This window comes from Phragmites australis, chromosome 11 (assembly GCF_958298935.1).
Source record: "Phragmites australis chromosome 11, lpPhrAust1.1, whole genome shotgun sequence".
In the NCBI taxonomy this organism is placed as follows: domain Eukaryota; kingdom Viridiplantae; phylum Streptophyta; class Magnoliopsida; order Poales; family Poaceae; genus Phragmites; species Phragmites australis.
Window position 1 is genome coordinate 551,916 of NC_084931.1, and position 15,490 is coordinate 567,405.

General features: G+C 47.5%; 3 protein-coding genes across 3 annotated transcripts; all 3 read left to right on the forward strand.

Annotated features, from left to right (window-relative positions):
• Window positions 1-608: 608 nt before the first annotated feature.
• LOC133884976 (putative protein phosphatase 2C 46) lies at window positions 609-1,019 on the forward strand (the record flags this gene model as incomplete). Its single annotated transcript, XM_062324593.1, has 1 exon — window positions 609-1,019. A coding segment is annotated over one exon (411 nt), but the record flags the coding sequence as incomplete, so codon positions are not given.
• Window positions 1,020-3,468: 2,449 nt separating this feature from the next.
• LOC133884684 (E3 ubiquitin-protein ligase RDUF2-like) lies at window positions 3,469-5,419 on the forward strand. Its single transcript, XM_062324196.1, has one exon. It carries the CDS (start codon window positions 3,900-3,902, stop codon window positions 5,061-5,063), a length of 1,164 nt encoding a protein of 387 aa, XP_062180180.1. The 5' UTR covers window positions 3,469-3,899; the 3' UTR covers window positions 5,064-5,419.
• Window positions 5,420-14,098: 8,679 nt separating this feature from the next.
• On the forward strand, window positions 14,099-15,026 carry LOC133885830 (uncharacterized). The gene is made up of 2 exons (XM_062325584.1): window positions 14,099-14,501; window positions 14,622-15,026. The coding sequence occupies exons 1-2, from the start codon at window positions 14,254-14,256 to the stop codon at window positions 14,758-14,760; spliced, it is 387 nt and encodes a 128-aa protein (XP_062181568.1). The 5' UTR covers window positions 14,099-14,253; the 3' UTR covers window positions 14,761-15,026.
• The last annotated feature ends 464 nt before the right edge of the window (window positions 15,027-15,490 follow it).

Genomic DNA, 15,490 nt, shown 5'->3' on the forward strand with positions numbered 1-15,490 from the left:
AAATATAACTCCGCTCAACTTATTTCTCCTCAATTTATTTATATAATGCAACTCTACAAAACCTCGTAAAAGAACTAAACACAGCCTTACTGGTTCATATATATATATATATATATATATATATATATATATATATATATATAGAAAAACTAGTATGTACTCCTGGGTGTATGTACTCCCACCTCTCATATACCATTTTTACACGTGTGTTATACTTCTTTATCATTTTAAATATACTTCATTAGTAATTATAAGATACTACAATACAAATCCCACGAAATTTTTTATAAAATTCCATGATTTTTATCTTAATTTGCATATATACTTCTTTTATGTATAAAAAAGAGTATATAGCAAAAATGAAAGGCTAACATTGAATTTTTTTTCATACAACTCATATTGGAGTATCTTAGAATTAGTATTAGAGTATACTAAAAATGATAAAAGAGTATAAAGTGTTTGTTTAGGTGGTATATTGCATGTGGGAGTACATACTCCTAGGAGTATAGAATAGGTATATATATATATATATATATATATATATATATATATATATATATATATATATATATATATATATATATATATATATATATATCATCCATTGGCCAAAAGCCAAGAAATTCATCAGCTTTGGTGCAGATATAGAAATCGCCATTGATAGATCTGATCCAACGGAGTTTGCATTGGTGCTGCAGCCCAGGTGGAACAAGGCTCTCCTGGAGGTTTTCCGGGTGGACTACGTGGGGACGTCACCGTACATCACCTGCCGGCCATACCTCCGGCACCACCAGCTTGAGTCGCGAGACAAGTTCATGATCCTCTCCTCCGACGGCCTCTACGATTACTTCACCAACGAGGAGGTGGTGGCGCAGGTGGAGGCGTTCACCGCCAGGTACCCCGACGAAGACCCCGCCAAGTACCTCAGCCACGAGATCCTCCTCCGCGCCGCCAACCAAGCCGGTGAGCGTGTAGCGCGCATCATATATATATACCCTTCATTAATCCGGCCGGAGTAAAAGCAAATAAGCTGATAGATTAAGGGAAACAAATTTCATAAACAGTGATGCTTATGGTTATCTATATATATATAGGAAAACTAGTACGTACTCCTGGGTATATGTACTCCCACCTCTCATATACCACTTTTACACATGTGTTATACTTCTTTATCACTTTAAATATACTTCATTAGTAATTATAAGATACTATATATATATATATATATATATATATATATATATATATTGAAATGTTAACCTCCTCCAATCAAGGAGCAGGTCGTCGGTACAAGTGTAGTCTCATATCATATATGAATTGAATGACTTCACCTAGAGCGCCAAAACACCCTTGTCTGCTTGTTGCATGGCTCAACTCAAACAATTAATTTTCTTAAACAGCTGCATGGCTCAATTGAATATAACAGCGCATGTCACTATCAATGGCTCAAATGGAATCCCATGTCGTACTAAAACTTATGATACCTGCTCCCCGGCCAAACTCTACCACCCGCGACCAGTCAAAACTCGGTCAAACAATCGTTCTCCTGGATCGTTTTTGATCGAGCTCAAACATTTTGACCTGATCCAATAAGTTTTTGAGCCACTGATCTAGACTGTAGCTAGTGGATCCAGGTAAAAAAAATATATATTTTAGGGTATTTTGATTTTCAAGAAATTTTAGAAAATACCAAAAGAAATATTAGTTATATTAATAAATCGATTGAAATAATCTAAAATACATAAGAAAAATATACAGCTCAAAACAATATAAAACTAATTTTGTTGTGTTTATATTACCGTCGTCTACATGTTAACATTATGTGCATGCATGAAAGACCAATCAAAATTCGATCAAACCACCGTTCCCCAGATCGATTTTGACCAAACTCAAACATTTTGACCCAATCCAATGGGTCCTTGACCCACCGATCCAGACTATAACTAGTGGATCTGGGTAAAAAATATTTTAAGATATTTTGATCAAAATATTATAGAAAATACTAAAAAGAATATTAATTGTATTGATAAATGAATTAAAATAATCTAAAATGCATAGAACAATATCTAGAGCTAAAAAGATATAAAACTAAAATTATTAGGTTTTTATTATTATCATCTACATATTAAAATTATGTGCATACATGAAAGATCAGTCAAAGCTTGATCAAACTACCGTCCTAGGGTCGATTTTGACCGAGATCAAACATTTTGACACAATCTAGTGGGTCCTAAACCCACCGATCCAGACTGTAGCTAGGTGGATCCATGTAAAAAAATATTTTAGGGTATTTTGATTTTCAAGAAATTCTAGAAAATACCGAAAGGAATATTAGTTGTATTAATAATTCGATTGAAATACTCTAGAATGCATAGAAAAATATCTAGATCTCAAAAAAAAATTGAAACCAATTTTATTAGGTTTATATTAGTGTCGTCTACGTGTTAAACTTATTTGCATGTATGAAAGTACTACTATTTATTCTATAATTAAGTGAATGCGTTAAATATTGATAAATTCATAACTAAATCCCAAAATATCCAAAATTTGTGAATCTGATTTTATTAGTCTTCTTTTATCATACTCTATAAAAAAAAATATAGTTCAATAATAAAATACACGACGGACATGGCATAGCGTGCCTTCCATCCTAGTAGTCAATTACGCGATCCAAGTTTTGTTTATGCCAATCGATGTGCGTTAATTTGTCCGTTAATATATATGATGGATGAGGCGTTCCAAGGGTAGTTTAGCCAGTTCGGGTCGGGTGCCTCGATGCTCATAGAGTCATAGGGATGGTCGGATGGATGGGTCAACGGCGACAGCCGCGTGTGCTGCTGGTTGCTCTATACCACTATCAAGCACGTCGCCGTCCATCGCAGGAGCGTTCGCCATTCCTGCGTTGACTGACCCAAGCCTCTCTCCCTCCGCGGCCGGAGATATTTTCCATTTTATTATTACTGCATTCTCTAGTCAACGAGCCAACGCTCTAGAGATGAAATATGCATGATACTAGTGTTGTAGCTCTACCTATAGTTGGTGAATACATCTCGCATGGGTCTTTTCATTTCTTGCGCAGCTTGCGATGGACGTGAAATGAACTCAGGGGACACGCGTGGTGTTTAGTTTTTACCATAGATCAGCGTTCCAGGATAGACAAGATCGCAAGGTGAAGAGAAATGAAGAAAACCGAGCCGTACCCGTACGATGTGGGATCGATCACGTTTGTTCGTCACACAAGGTGAGGAGCAACGACTGATCATGAAAAGTAACTGTTCGCAGATGACAATCACCCATGGTCGGATCTCCGAGCAGGCAGGAGACGAGCAGGCAGCAAGGCAAGGCAATTCCAAATTGCGTGTGCAACGAAGCTCGTATGAAATTTCGTAACGGAATTGGTGGGCGAGGAGAAAATTCGGACGACGCGTACGCCCAATGCAAATCGCATCTCAAACGCGCTTCCAGTTTTAATTGATTTTTTCCATTCCACCGCCACTTGCACTCCGCGACCGGTTAAAAGCCTCCATCAATCAAGCCAAGGAATCGTCTTCTCCGACCTCCTCCTCCTCTCCTCCGCTTTCTTCCCCTCGCCCCTACTCCCAACCTACCCCTTCCTCTCTCTTCTATTACGCCGCCGCTGCCGCCGCCGCCTCCCCTCCCCTCCTTCTCCTCCTCCTCCTCCTGTTACTATCCCCCAGCGACCGCCTCCCCTTTACTCCCTGCTTGTGTGGTCAGATCGGTTGTCTAGCGTCACCCGCCGGGGAAATCCGTTGACACGGCGGTTTCCAGGCAGATCTGAGCTTGTCGGCCAAGAAAGGCGCCGGCTTTTCCGGTGATTCATACCTGAGGAAGCCGCCCGCCGTTGCTTGCTTGCTTGGTCTGCTAACTCCTGAGTCCCGATGGCCACTTCTCCGACCGCGGCCCCGGCGGCGTCGTACTGGTGCTACCAGTGCGACCGCTTCGTCCGCGCCACTCCGCAGGAGGACGACGACTCCTCCGCCGTCGTCTGCCCGGGCTGCGGCGGCGGCTTCCTCGAGGAGATGGGCGCGCCGCCGCCCCGGGCCGCCTACCTCCGCCGCCCGCGCCCGCACCACCACACCACCGACCTGCGCCTCCGCCGCACCCGCCGCGGCGCTGCCAGCGCCGCCGCGGGGGATCGCTCCTCGCCCTTCAACCCCGTCATCGTGCTCCGCCGCTCCCCGGCTCCCGGCGCCGCCGGGGATGACGACTCCCCCGCCGCCGCCAGCAGCTTCGAGCTCTTCTACGACGATGGCGTGGGCTCCGGCCTCCGCCCGCTCCCCGAGAGCATGTCCGACTTCCTCATGGGCTCCGGCTTCGAGCGCCTCCTCGACCAGCTCGCCCAGATCGAGGCCGGCGGCCTCGCCCGCGCCAGGGACAACCCGCCGGCCTCCAAGGCCGCCATCGAGTCCATGCCCACCGTCACCGTCGACGCCTCCCACGTCGGCGCCGAATCCCACTGCGCCGTCTGCAAGGAGCCCTTCGAGCTCGGCGCCGAGGCCAGGGAGATGCCCTGCAAGCACATCTACCACCACGACTGCATCCTGCCGTGGCTTGCTCTCAGCAACTCCTGCCCTGTCTGCCGCCACGAGATGCCCACCGACGCGCCGCGCTCCCGGGCCAGCAACGACGGCACCAACGAGGAGGAGACCACGGTCGGGCTCACCATCTGGAGGCTCCCCGGAGGCGGCTTCGCCGTCGGGAGGTTCGCCGGCGGGAGGAGGCCCGAAGAGAGGGAGCTCCCGGTCGTCTACACAGAGATGGACGGCGGGTTCAACAACGGCGGCGCACCGAGGAGGATCTCCTGGGGGTCGAGGCAGAGCCCGTCGACAGAGAGGAGCAGCATTAGGCGCCTGCTACGCAGTGTCTTCGCGTGCTTTGGGCGCGGGCATTCGTCGAATTCGCAGGCCTCGTCTTCCCACATGAGGCCTGAGCTGAACGACGCAGCATCCGATCGGAGCGCCGCGTTCAGCCATGGCTCGAGAAGCCGGAGCACGAGCTGGAGACTCGAGGACGGCCACGCCGATGCAATGGTGCAAAGATAAACTACGAAAGCTTGTTGCTTGTTTCATTCATGTATTTACTTAGAAGAAACACGAGGGATTTGTAGAACAGAATTGAATTGGTGTTGTACATAGAGCAGCATCTCTAGACGATGAATTTGCAGGGGGAGTCGTCCACTATGAATGATGATTTTGAATTGAGCATTTGGTTGGTTGGTACATCAGGAGGTGATGAATTGGTTTCATTCGTAGCAAATACTGGCATGTTTGATGATTCGTTCGATCCAATGTGGCACCATTATGTTCTTTGCGTTTGTAAGAACACAATGAATGTTTGATGTTTACATCGCTGTTGCAGGATTCAATAAAAATCTTGTCCGAGATATTTGTCTGGTTCAGTCCCCGTCTTCTTGAATCAGCATTTACCTGCTGCAGTCTTGCAGATACTCCTCATGACTGATGATGACTTGACCAGCTTCTGGATGGATGGTTTTTATGTTGTTACCACTATGATTAGTGATCAATCAGATTATTGGATGCTGTTTTTGCCATCAGTCAACACTCAACACATGTTGATTCATTCCGTTTGTCCAAAAACCACAAGTTGCAAAATCTCTCACGGTGCTAACATTCAATCGAACACGGTTTCACTGAGCTGGTCCGAGTTTGAGGTGTGACATTCTCTTAATGAAATATTAGGGAACGTCATCCTCCTTGGTGCTCATTTTAAAAACCACTGCTCACCATAATACCTCAAGTGAAATAGATTTCCTGACTGAAATTTGGACCTGGTGTGTTGTTTTCAGAATTCAGATATTTCAGTTCTTTTTGGATAACCTATCTGAAGCAAGATATTTACTACTACTCCACCTTCAAGTATATGCTAGTGTTGGAGTACTTGCTAGACATCACTGTCCATCCTGTGTAAGCACAGAAATGGGCATCTTACATGAACTTACACTCTTTTACTGTCTTTTACTAGTTCCCTTTATGCTGCTGAAAAGGACATGCATATCTATGGTTCAGTAAAAGCTGGTAGATTCCTCTGATTGTTGACTACCTTTTGCAGTAAGTTTTCCTTCCCTTGGAGGTCTATATATGTTCTCTCTTGTACTTGAAGGTCTATATACGTCTTCAGGTTTGTACTGGCCTCCAGCACTGCTGCAAGAACCAAGGGAACTCATGTGTGTATTCAATTGTAGGTTTGCTTTATTTCCAGTTATTCTGTGTGAAAAACGGGGAGTTTGTGTTGGTGTTGTTCTTAAGGAAAATCTGGTGTGTTCAACCTTCAAATAAACTGCCCGACTTATTGGATACCACCATAACCATTACCAACCAAGACATGCTCCCTTCACTTGCATGGTCCATGCTTGTACGATTCAACTACTGAACTCGAAGTTTGAAACTATTGTGCTGTTTCTTCTTGTATTAAAGCTTGTATACATGTAGGTCCAGCGATGATTAAGCTCTGCCCTGATGTCTGTTTTGGTAGCCGGGCTGCAACTGCAACTGCAATGCGAGCAGAGTTTGGTGCAGGTGCTAATTTTCTGTTCGGCTTATCTGCAGGACCGCATCGACAGGTAGTAGCACAAGATCTTTGATGCCATCATTGTGTTTGTTAGTCTGGGTAATAGCAGTTAGTCGCTGTTAAACAGTCTCGGTTCTTGTTGACCTAATCCCAGTGTTGGTCTGAAACGAGGCACTTATAGATAAGTTAGGCGTGGCCCTTTGTGGTAAAGCTGTAGCGAGTGATTCAAGTGCAGGCTTTGTGATTGCATTGTGCGCCACACTAGTGACCTGTTCTTTGAGTTTTTTCACTATAGCTTGACCATAATTTGCTTGTGGCAAGTTGCTTCTCTGTTGCAGAAGCAACCACATGCGGTGTCCTAGCTTGTTCCCCCTGTTGCATCAAGAAACTGTTCAAGGAGAAGGTGTAGTATGTCTAATACATTACGTACTAATCTCTCCCAAATGAAAGAAACATTGACAATATGACTGCAATCCTGTTGCAAAGACGAATGCAAAGCCGAGTGTATATATTCTTGTCCTTTCCGAAGTTGTATGATAAATATAATTTTTTCTTCTGACTTTGCGACCTTGCATAATAAGTCTGAAGAGCCTGTTTCTTTGTTGTTCTTAATGGCTGGCTACCTTTTTTTATTTTCTGTGACATGTATCATCGACAGTGCTCTTTACTTGTTCTTCTTCACGCGCGTCACATGATCCGTGCAGGCATTTGAAAACAAACAAAATAAAATTGCTCACTTATTGCTGTCGTATGTATTTTTCTGCATTATTGGAGTGCGCCTCCAATGATTTTTTAGTATCCAACTGCAGCCCTTGGAATCTGAGGAGGAATCAATCAAAAAACTTATGGCGTGGTGGTTGATCTGCAAGCTTCAACCTGCAAAAGAGAGAGTATATATGTATGGTCATGGCTCTTGCAACTCCCATGCCTGACTGCTGCTGGTCTGCAATTGCAAGCTACTGTAGTATGACGAATGAAAGAATACGACATTCCATGTTCGTTGGCATTTGCGTATGTACGCACTCATTGCGCCTGCACTGCGAGGAATATTGATCAATTACAGGCATGCATATATACTGTATGCATACAGTATACGTACCAGTGTGCTACTATTTATTTTCCACTTCGGCAGGCCATCAAGCCTCGCTCCCTGATACAGTACAGTAGTAGTATATACTGCACGTGAGTGACAGTACGTAATTACTCTACGTTGCTGCTATACACGCTGTGTCCGTGTCACGCGTGCCTGCCTGAAAAGAAAGCCGACCAGCAGCTGTTGTTCTTTTAGACAAACCAGCAGCTGTAGTTAGGGATGGCAACGGCTGGGACGGACCTCGAGGGGTGCCCCATCCCTGATCTGACACCCAAACTTCGAGCCCATCCCGACTTTAAAACGTAGATCGGGATAAAAATCGGTCCTATTCTTGATCCCGTTAGATCCCTATGACATCATGAGTTTTAAAATATATTAATTAATTATAAATTTCACTCTATTTTAATTAATTAAGCTAACTAAAGTTAGGTTGGCATCTCTCGTTTGAATTTAATCTCAAAACTATTTTTTCTTTTTTCTTTTTCTTTTCTTCCTCGGGCTCAATCTCCTCCCTCTCTCTTGGCGCAGCCCAGCAAACGGCCAAGCCGGCCCGACTTCCTTCCCCCTATCTTCCGTGCCTCAACTGCAACCACGTTGTCGGCCCAGCTCGCCCGCGCGCCGACCTGCCCACCCGCTCGCGCACCTGCTTCACTGTACGCGTGCCAGCCATCCAACCGCCACCCGCCCGTGCCTCTCCTTCCTCCTCCAGCGTGCCGCCGCGCCAATCACCACCACGACAGCTGCCTCCTTTGAGGAAAATATCCCCGACCGGCCTCCGCCTCTCCCGCTCTCTCCCTTCTCTCTCTACACATGCCATGCTGCCCATACCTCTACAAGCCGCGCGACTTTCACGCCCCGCCCGCGCATGGATGACGCAGAGCGCCCACACCTCGGCAAATGCGGTGGGCGCTGCTCCGCCATCTCATCGCGTGATGCCAGCGCGCTCATCGCCTCTCTGCTCACCTCTTCCCTTTACAAATAGCGAAGCTCAACTCCTCTCTTTCCCCCTTTTCTCATTTCACCGTCCCCGTCGCCATTCTAGCTGTCGCCAATCCGTCGTGCACAAGCCGCTGAGGAGCACCAGGGAGCCAACACCATCCTTATGCCACCGTCCTTTGGCCAGAAGCCCAACGGGGGGGGGGGCTGTCCGAACCAAAGCTGAGCCGTTCCGTCGCTTCAACACCGTCGTTCCACCAGCCACCGTCCCATCTCTCACCGTCTCCAAGCGCGGTGAGCACCTCAGAACCCTAACGCCCCCTCCTAGTAGCATGTAGGAGTCCCCGTAGTTCTTCCTCACGTGTAGCCGCACGTTTTGACCTTTCGTCGTCGTGTTGTGCTCGTCGTCGACGTGTTCGTGCTTTGTGTGTGAGGTCGACCATCGTGCCGTGATGCCTTGGGGCCTTGGGCCCCTTTTTCATGCAGGTTAGCACCTCCCACTGCAGGGGAGGTGTGTCTGATTTTCCCACGCTGCTGCCCCATCTCCAGTTGCCGTCCGGTATCGCTCCCGCCGTCGGCCGCCGTCGATGAGCCTCCAGTTCAATTCCCCATCGCGTGTAGATTCCCGGCGTGGACTTCCCATCATGAAACCCTGGTCGAAGTGCGTCGTCGGTGAGCATTCCCGCACGGCTCCACCGTAATTCCTCGTCGTCGGCCAATTTTCCCCCTCCCCTCTGCCACTCGCACCACGCTAGCATGCTCGCGCGCTCATGTGGACCGGCCACATACCGTGGCTCGGCCTGGCGAAGTGGGCCACGGCTCGGCCCACACGTCGCTGGCCAGGCAGGCCAGCCCAACCGCCCGCTGGCCACGCCCCAATAGGCTAGCCCAGCTCTACAGCCCGTGCCCAATGGACCAGCCCAGCCCCGCAGCCCGCTAGGCACCAACCCAAACTCGAGTCGGCCTGCACTGTACAGCCCCAGTACTGTGCAGCCTAAGCTTAACCCGGCCCATCCAGGCCCGGAACCGGCCCAATTCGAGCCCATTTTGGCCTAGCTAGTATCGATCATGTAGGTCCCACTAAGTCACTATTCATGTGGGCCCAGACTACTATTTAGTGGGTCCCACCTATGGGCCCCACTTGTGAATATTGCAATTTTATAATTTAATTTTAGATTAAATCTTACGGGAGTCATAACTTCTCCGTTCTAGCTCTGATTCAAACGATTCTTTCGCCGTAATTCATCTAAATTTAAGATATATCTATCCATCACAATGTGATATCCATGGGGCTCATTTAGCTTTTTATTTGGTGTTATTTGATTCTTCCCTAGTATAACCCGTTAATAATCGTAGTCACAATTACAGAACTGCCAGAATTCTGCGAGTGCTGCACGAGAAGTGTCAGAAGCAAGGAAGATCATGACTACAACCAAGATCTTAAAGAAAATCTCAGAGAAGGTAAGTCCTATATCCTTGATCATATTGAACCTATATTTTCAAATAATCTACATTATCAAATTAAAACTGGACTTATATCACATGTGCTATGTATTGCATTTTTACAAACTGCTTGTAGTAGTTAATCCTATCAACACTTGTCATGCCATAAATGTTATCTTCCAAAATACATATCACCCTAGGATTACATGTTGTTATATATATATTAATGACAGACGACGTCTTGATATCTAGCATGCTTAGGATTGAATACGTCTCCTCGTTAACGTCACTTTTAAAACACCTATCCTCGAAGATAAGATTTACTATTATCAATGATAACTCATATACTATGAATCCTTGATGGTTGTAAATTCTGTGATGGTTGTGAAATCTTTGATGTTGTGTGGGATATGATGGGTGACGTGAAAAAAATAGGTGAAAACTATTTGATGGGGGCAGGTGGAGTAGTACTTTAGATGAGAATACTCCTGGGGGCTTGAGTCACCTCTGTGGTGTTCATTGCCAGAAAATACATATCCTGGTTGTTTAAGGATCGAGTCATTACGGTGTCATGCTTAGCCATCCCGTGCAACCATGCGTCCTGGATGGGTAGGACTTGACTTCTCATTCACCAGACTGAGTTGAGCATCATACTAGGAGGCTGAGAGCAGCGAGCAGTTAAGTGGCCATTTATCCCTCTGTTTGAAAGTTGATAGTACCAGCCTAGACTTAAAAGAGGCCTCCAGTACATGGACTCTGGTGCTTGGGGGTAAATCTCGTGAAAAAATTCGACAGGAAAGGTGATTGGAGTGTCTCGGTATGATTCGCTCCTCCGCTTATAATGGTTAGAGGCTGAGCATATCGCATGGGTAAAGTTGTACAAGCTCTGTAGAGTGTAAACCTATTCGAATAGCCGTGTCTACGGTCATGATCATGGATATGCGACAGCAGTAACCGTTTATAAATGATATAAATTAGTACCTACATAAACTATTTTACGCTTAAAAATAAACCATAAAGTCTCATCCTTGAATTATCCCTTTATGCATCTATCAACACCTTGAAGTAGTATAGGGCTTGTTGAGTATCTTCTGTACTCACTCTTGCTATCATTCAAATTAGGAAGTCAATGTTGACTTCGCCGGAGGTGAAGGCAGGGATTGAACAGGGTCTATGGTCGGTCCATGACCCCTGGACGCCGTTCTTGGAAGATTAGCCTTAGAAGTCACATTCGTACCCTAAGTTGCTTGTGGCTTGGGCTTTTGCTTTCCGCTGTGTTTTTTGACCTCTCAAGCAGGTTTGTAATATACACTATGGGTTGTAACCTTTTGTATTTGGAACCTTAGTAATTATGTATGTAGTTTGTATGTGATACTACAACTGTTATACTGTGCGTATCAGCTATTTGATCTATGGACTGATACAAAAGGCACAGTAGATCCCGGGATAGGGGTCTTACATCCTTAAACTCTGTCGGGGCCGTGGGGGAGTGGTGCGTGGGCTGCGTAGGAGGGGTGCAGTGGCCGTGTTCGTGTTGGCGCCACCATCGCCGAACTGGAGTGTGGACGCGGACGGGGAGTCGCAATCGATGAGGCAGTAGGAGAAGGTGGTGGCAAAGATTTGGGATGGGAAGGAGAGCAGCCCCCGTCGAGCAAGCCCCACGACATCAACAAAGAGACCCTCATTGTTGTGTCCGCACTCGATGGCGACATTGCTGACGGGCTATGAGTCCCTGAGCGTGAGCGTCTCAGTGGTGATTGGCGAGTAGGAGTCCAGAAGTGGGGAATGGGATAGCTGGATAGGGTTATGGTTCTAAGAAGGTGAACATATGCGTAGATGGGCCATTGGACCACAATCAATATTCATGACTTCAAGGGCCATGGAGCCCTGAGGGAAAAAATATCCCTGATCTAAACACGGGGATCCACCCTTGTGAGCCCTATGGGAAAAAAAATGTTAGGTGATTGAAATTGAAAAAAAATTAGGTGACAACTATGAGCCGTTGGATGAGCATTCAATGGCTCACAGTCTTCTTCAACCTCCTGCCGTGCCCCACCCCACACTGGCTCCAGCCATCTCCAGCTGCCGGATCCACACCTGCCACCCCGCTGCGCTAACCTCTCCATTTTGTGCTCCTTCACCCCACCCTGGTCCATCGGCCGTCCTTCGCGTCTGCCTCCTCCACCGGACTAATCAGCTTCCCACAAAGCATCATCTAAAGCTAGTGACAAAGACCCCCCCCCCCCCCCAAATCAATTCCCCCGTTGAGAACCACGGCCAGAGCATGCCGGCACGTGTTCACACCTGGCGTCTGAAATTTAGTAGCGTGTATTTATATTTTTTGGATTTAAAAAATATAAAAACAAAATAGATCCCACATGTCCAGTGGACCACGCTATTGGAAGTTCCCTGGGCGAACACCCAGGCCCAGTAAACCCCCTGCCAACCTCACTCGGCCCATAAGCCCAAGCTTACACCGCTTTTCTACAACTTCTAGGCCCTGTTTGAATAGACGTTTTCCAAAGGAAAAGCGCAGGAAAGAAAAAAAGAGGAAAGGATGTTAACTGGGCATCTAGAACGTAGGAAATATCGATTCCTTCCTTTTGTTTTTACCGTAGTTGGATGCTCATTTCATAAGAAAAAAAACCACTCTAATGTCTTGGTTTTCTTTCCTTGGCGTATGCCCGAGGCAACGCGTGCAAAGAAGAGAGGAAAGAAGGCAACACGCCGTTGGAAGGGTTGGTTCGTTGTCGCTATTGCTACCCATGGCTCTCCCGTTGATCATCACCGTCGCCATCCCAAAGACGTGCTGCTCTTCTGCCATCCAGCTGCGCCCCGACGATCTAGTCAACTTTCAATTGGTAATCCTTCCGAATTAACGAGTCTCAATGGAAATTTTACAAATATGAGAGGCTGGAGACAACACATGAACTGGTTGTCGAGTCATCAAGGCACGTAGGGTGTCCTTGAGATTGGCTAACCCACAGATATCTGTAAAATGCACCACTACAGAATATATCGGTTCATCAGTATCGGTTGAACCGACAGTGAAAATATATCACTGTCGGTTCTTAATCTCCCACGTCCAAACTAGGATGGAGCCGCTAAGAACCAGTATTGATACCGACTATTAGTGTCGATTCTAGTCGCGAACCGTCATTGATAGTTCGTCCGGACTCGACATTTTAATCAATTCTAGTTTTGGCTCGTCCTCACGTCCGGCTACAGATATTTTTCACCATGGTGAGCACCTCTATCTTATCTCCTCCACCACGTGCGTCTCTCTCTCGCTCTTTCTCTCTCTTATCACCTCCCCCACCGGTCTCCTCCCCTGCCTCCTCCCCCACCGGCCTCCTCCTCCCCCTCCTCCCCTCGCGAGATCCACGATGAGATCCTCCAGCCATGGATCTCGCCAGGGGCAGAGATACACGTTGTCGAGTTGGGGCTGAGAGCGGACTGCGGTGAGGATGATGAGCTGGGGACACGACGTGTTCTGTGGCGATGGTCTTTGTGTCACCGCATTTGGATGTGCGTGTGTGTGTCGTCGAGCTGGGCCTGGGAGCGGATGGCGGTGTGGTGCAAACAGCGAGCTGGGGGCGCGGCGTGTTTTGTGGCGGCAACCTTCGTGCCATCGCATATGGATATGCGTGTGTGCGACATAGAGCTGGCGTGGGCAGGGGGGTCGTGCGGGACGATGTGTCCGGTGAGATCCACAACAGCAACCTGAGCTCCACGACGGCGAGTGGCATGGCGGCGGTCTCGAGTGGCTTCGGCTCAAGCGCCCACTCAAGCTCAAATTCTTCTTTTTTATTTCTAGTTAATGGCTTCACTGCCGGGTTTGACTTTCACTGCCGGAAGCAAAACCGGCAGTAAAGATCTATTTGCAACCGGCAGCATTAGCTAATTCTGTAGTAGTGATGGTAAATATCTGTGAGACAGTCGGATACTGAAGCTCTGCTGAGGACTCGGAGGACGTGTCCCGCCTTATCCACCACAGCATGGGACCGGGCAGCGACGTGCCCTTCCCTCGATCCGTCCCTCTCTTATCCGCAATCCAGCTTTGTGCGGCCTCCCTCGGTTCATGCATCTTCGTCGCCACCACCTCACACCCTTAATCCCTCGCGAGCTATCTTAGATTTTCTTCCTCGCAGAATTATTCAGCCCTTCCATCTGGATCTATCGATCTTGCTCTTCAGTCTTCACTGGCCCCAGTAGGCAGTAGCTATCCATCAATGGCTGCAATTGTCAATGCGCCAGCTGCTGCTTGTTGCTCGGTGGCCCGCTCCGGTCTGCAGCTGCCAACTAGGCCGGCGTTGCTGCCGTCGATGAGGAGGAAGGAATCGAAGGCGGCGGGGCGGCTGGTGGCGGTTGCGGCGGTGGGCGACGTGGCGGCGGAGGGCAACACGTACCTCATCGCCGGCGCGGTGGCCATTGCGCTCGTCGGCACGGCCTTCCCGATACTCTTCTCGCGCAAGGACACGTATGTAATTAATCACACATATACATGATCCATATATCACCTCGATCTTCCATTCAATTTCCCATGCATGCATGCATATCAACGAAACGTACGGCCATGGCCATTAATATTTTCGTTCAGGTGCCCGGAGTGCGACGGCGCAGGGTTCATCCGCAAGGCGGGGGCGACGCTGCGGGCGAACGCGGCGAGGAAGGACCAGGCCCAGATCGTCTGTCCAAACTGCAACGGCCTGGGCAAGCTCGGCCAGATCGACAAGTAGCTCCACCTCACTCACTCAACATGAATATGCATGCTGCATGCTACCTGGTCAATTTCCACATATGTATTCGTATATGTTCTAAATTGTTGTCTCCATTTAACTTGTGTGCGTGCTCGTCAAAGTCGGGAAAAAGGTATATAATTAAGCACTAAACCTTTCTTACAAAAGTCCATTATCATGTGCCAGACGATGGTTATGATGAGTAGATGATCAGATATGCCTAAGTTATGATCGAGAACAATAAATCTAATTAAGTTGGTTTGTAAGTTTTTTGTAAGAGAACGTACGTTCGTATGTACTGTATATATACCATTCCTGTGTTCTAAACACGCTCCCAGTGAAGTATCGCCGTCGATCCTGTAAAGTCATCCCACGGTGCCAGCTCCAGCTCCTCTCCTCTCCTCTCCGGCCGGGACCGCGAATAAAGGAGATACACGTTTCGACGACCACGCCTAGAGACACACCCACCCAACCGGCCAACGCATTTTATTTAGAGCTAATCAGAAAACAAGAATCCGATGGTCTAGTGGAGGTGGAGCAAGCCACACCTTGCTGATGATGGTCTTGCGCGCAAGAGTTAACCTAGACTAATGTAAGCCAAGCGCATTGATTTAACTGGTGTTTAATTATCCGACTGCGGTATCCCTTTTACTTCCTCTGGTCATAAATAAATGTTATTTTAATATGAACACGGTCCTTAAAAATACATCTTTAATTATTAATTTTTTCG

Excerpts from the sequence above, each read along its gene's own strand:
- LOC133884684 (XM_062324196.1), top strand. The coding sequence starts at position 3,900 with ATGGCCACTTCTCCGACCGCGGCCCCGGCGGCGTCGTACTGGTGCTAC.
- LOC133885830 (XM_062325584.1), top strand. The coding sequence starts at position 14,254 with ATGGCTGCAATTGTCAATGCGCCAGCTGCTGCTTGTTGCTCGGTGGCC. Across the intron at positions 14,502-14,621 it reads CTCTTCTCGCGCAAGGACAC|GTGCCCGGAGTGCGACGGCG; the intron begins GTATGTAATTAA and ends ATTTTCGTTCAG.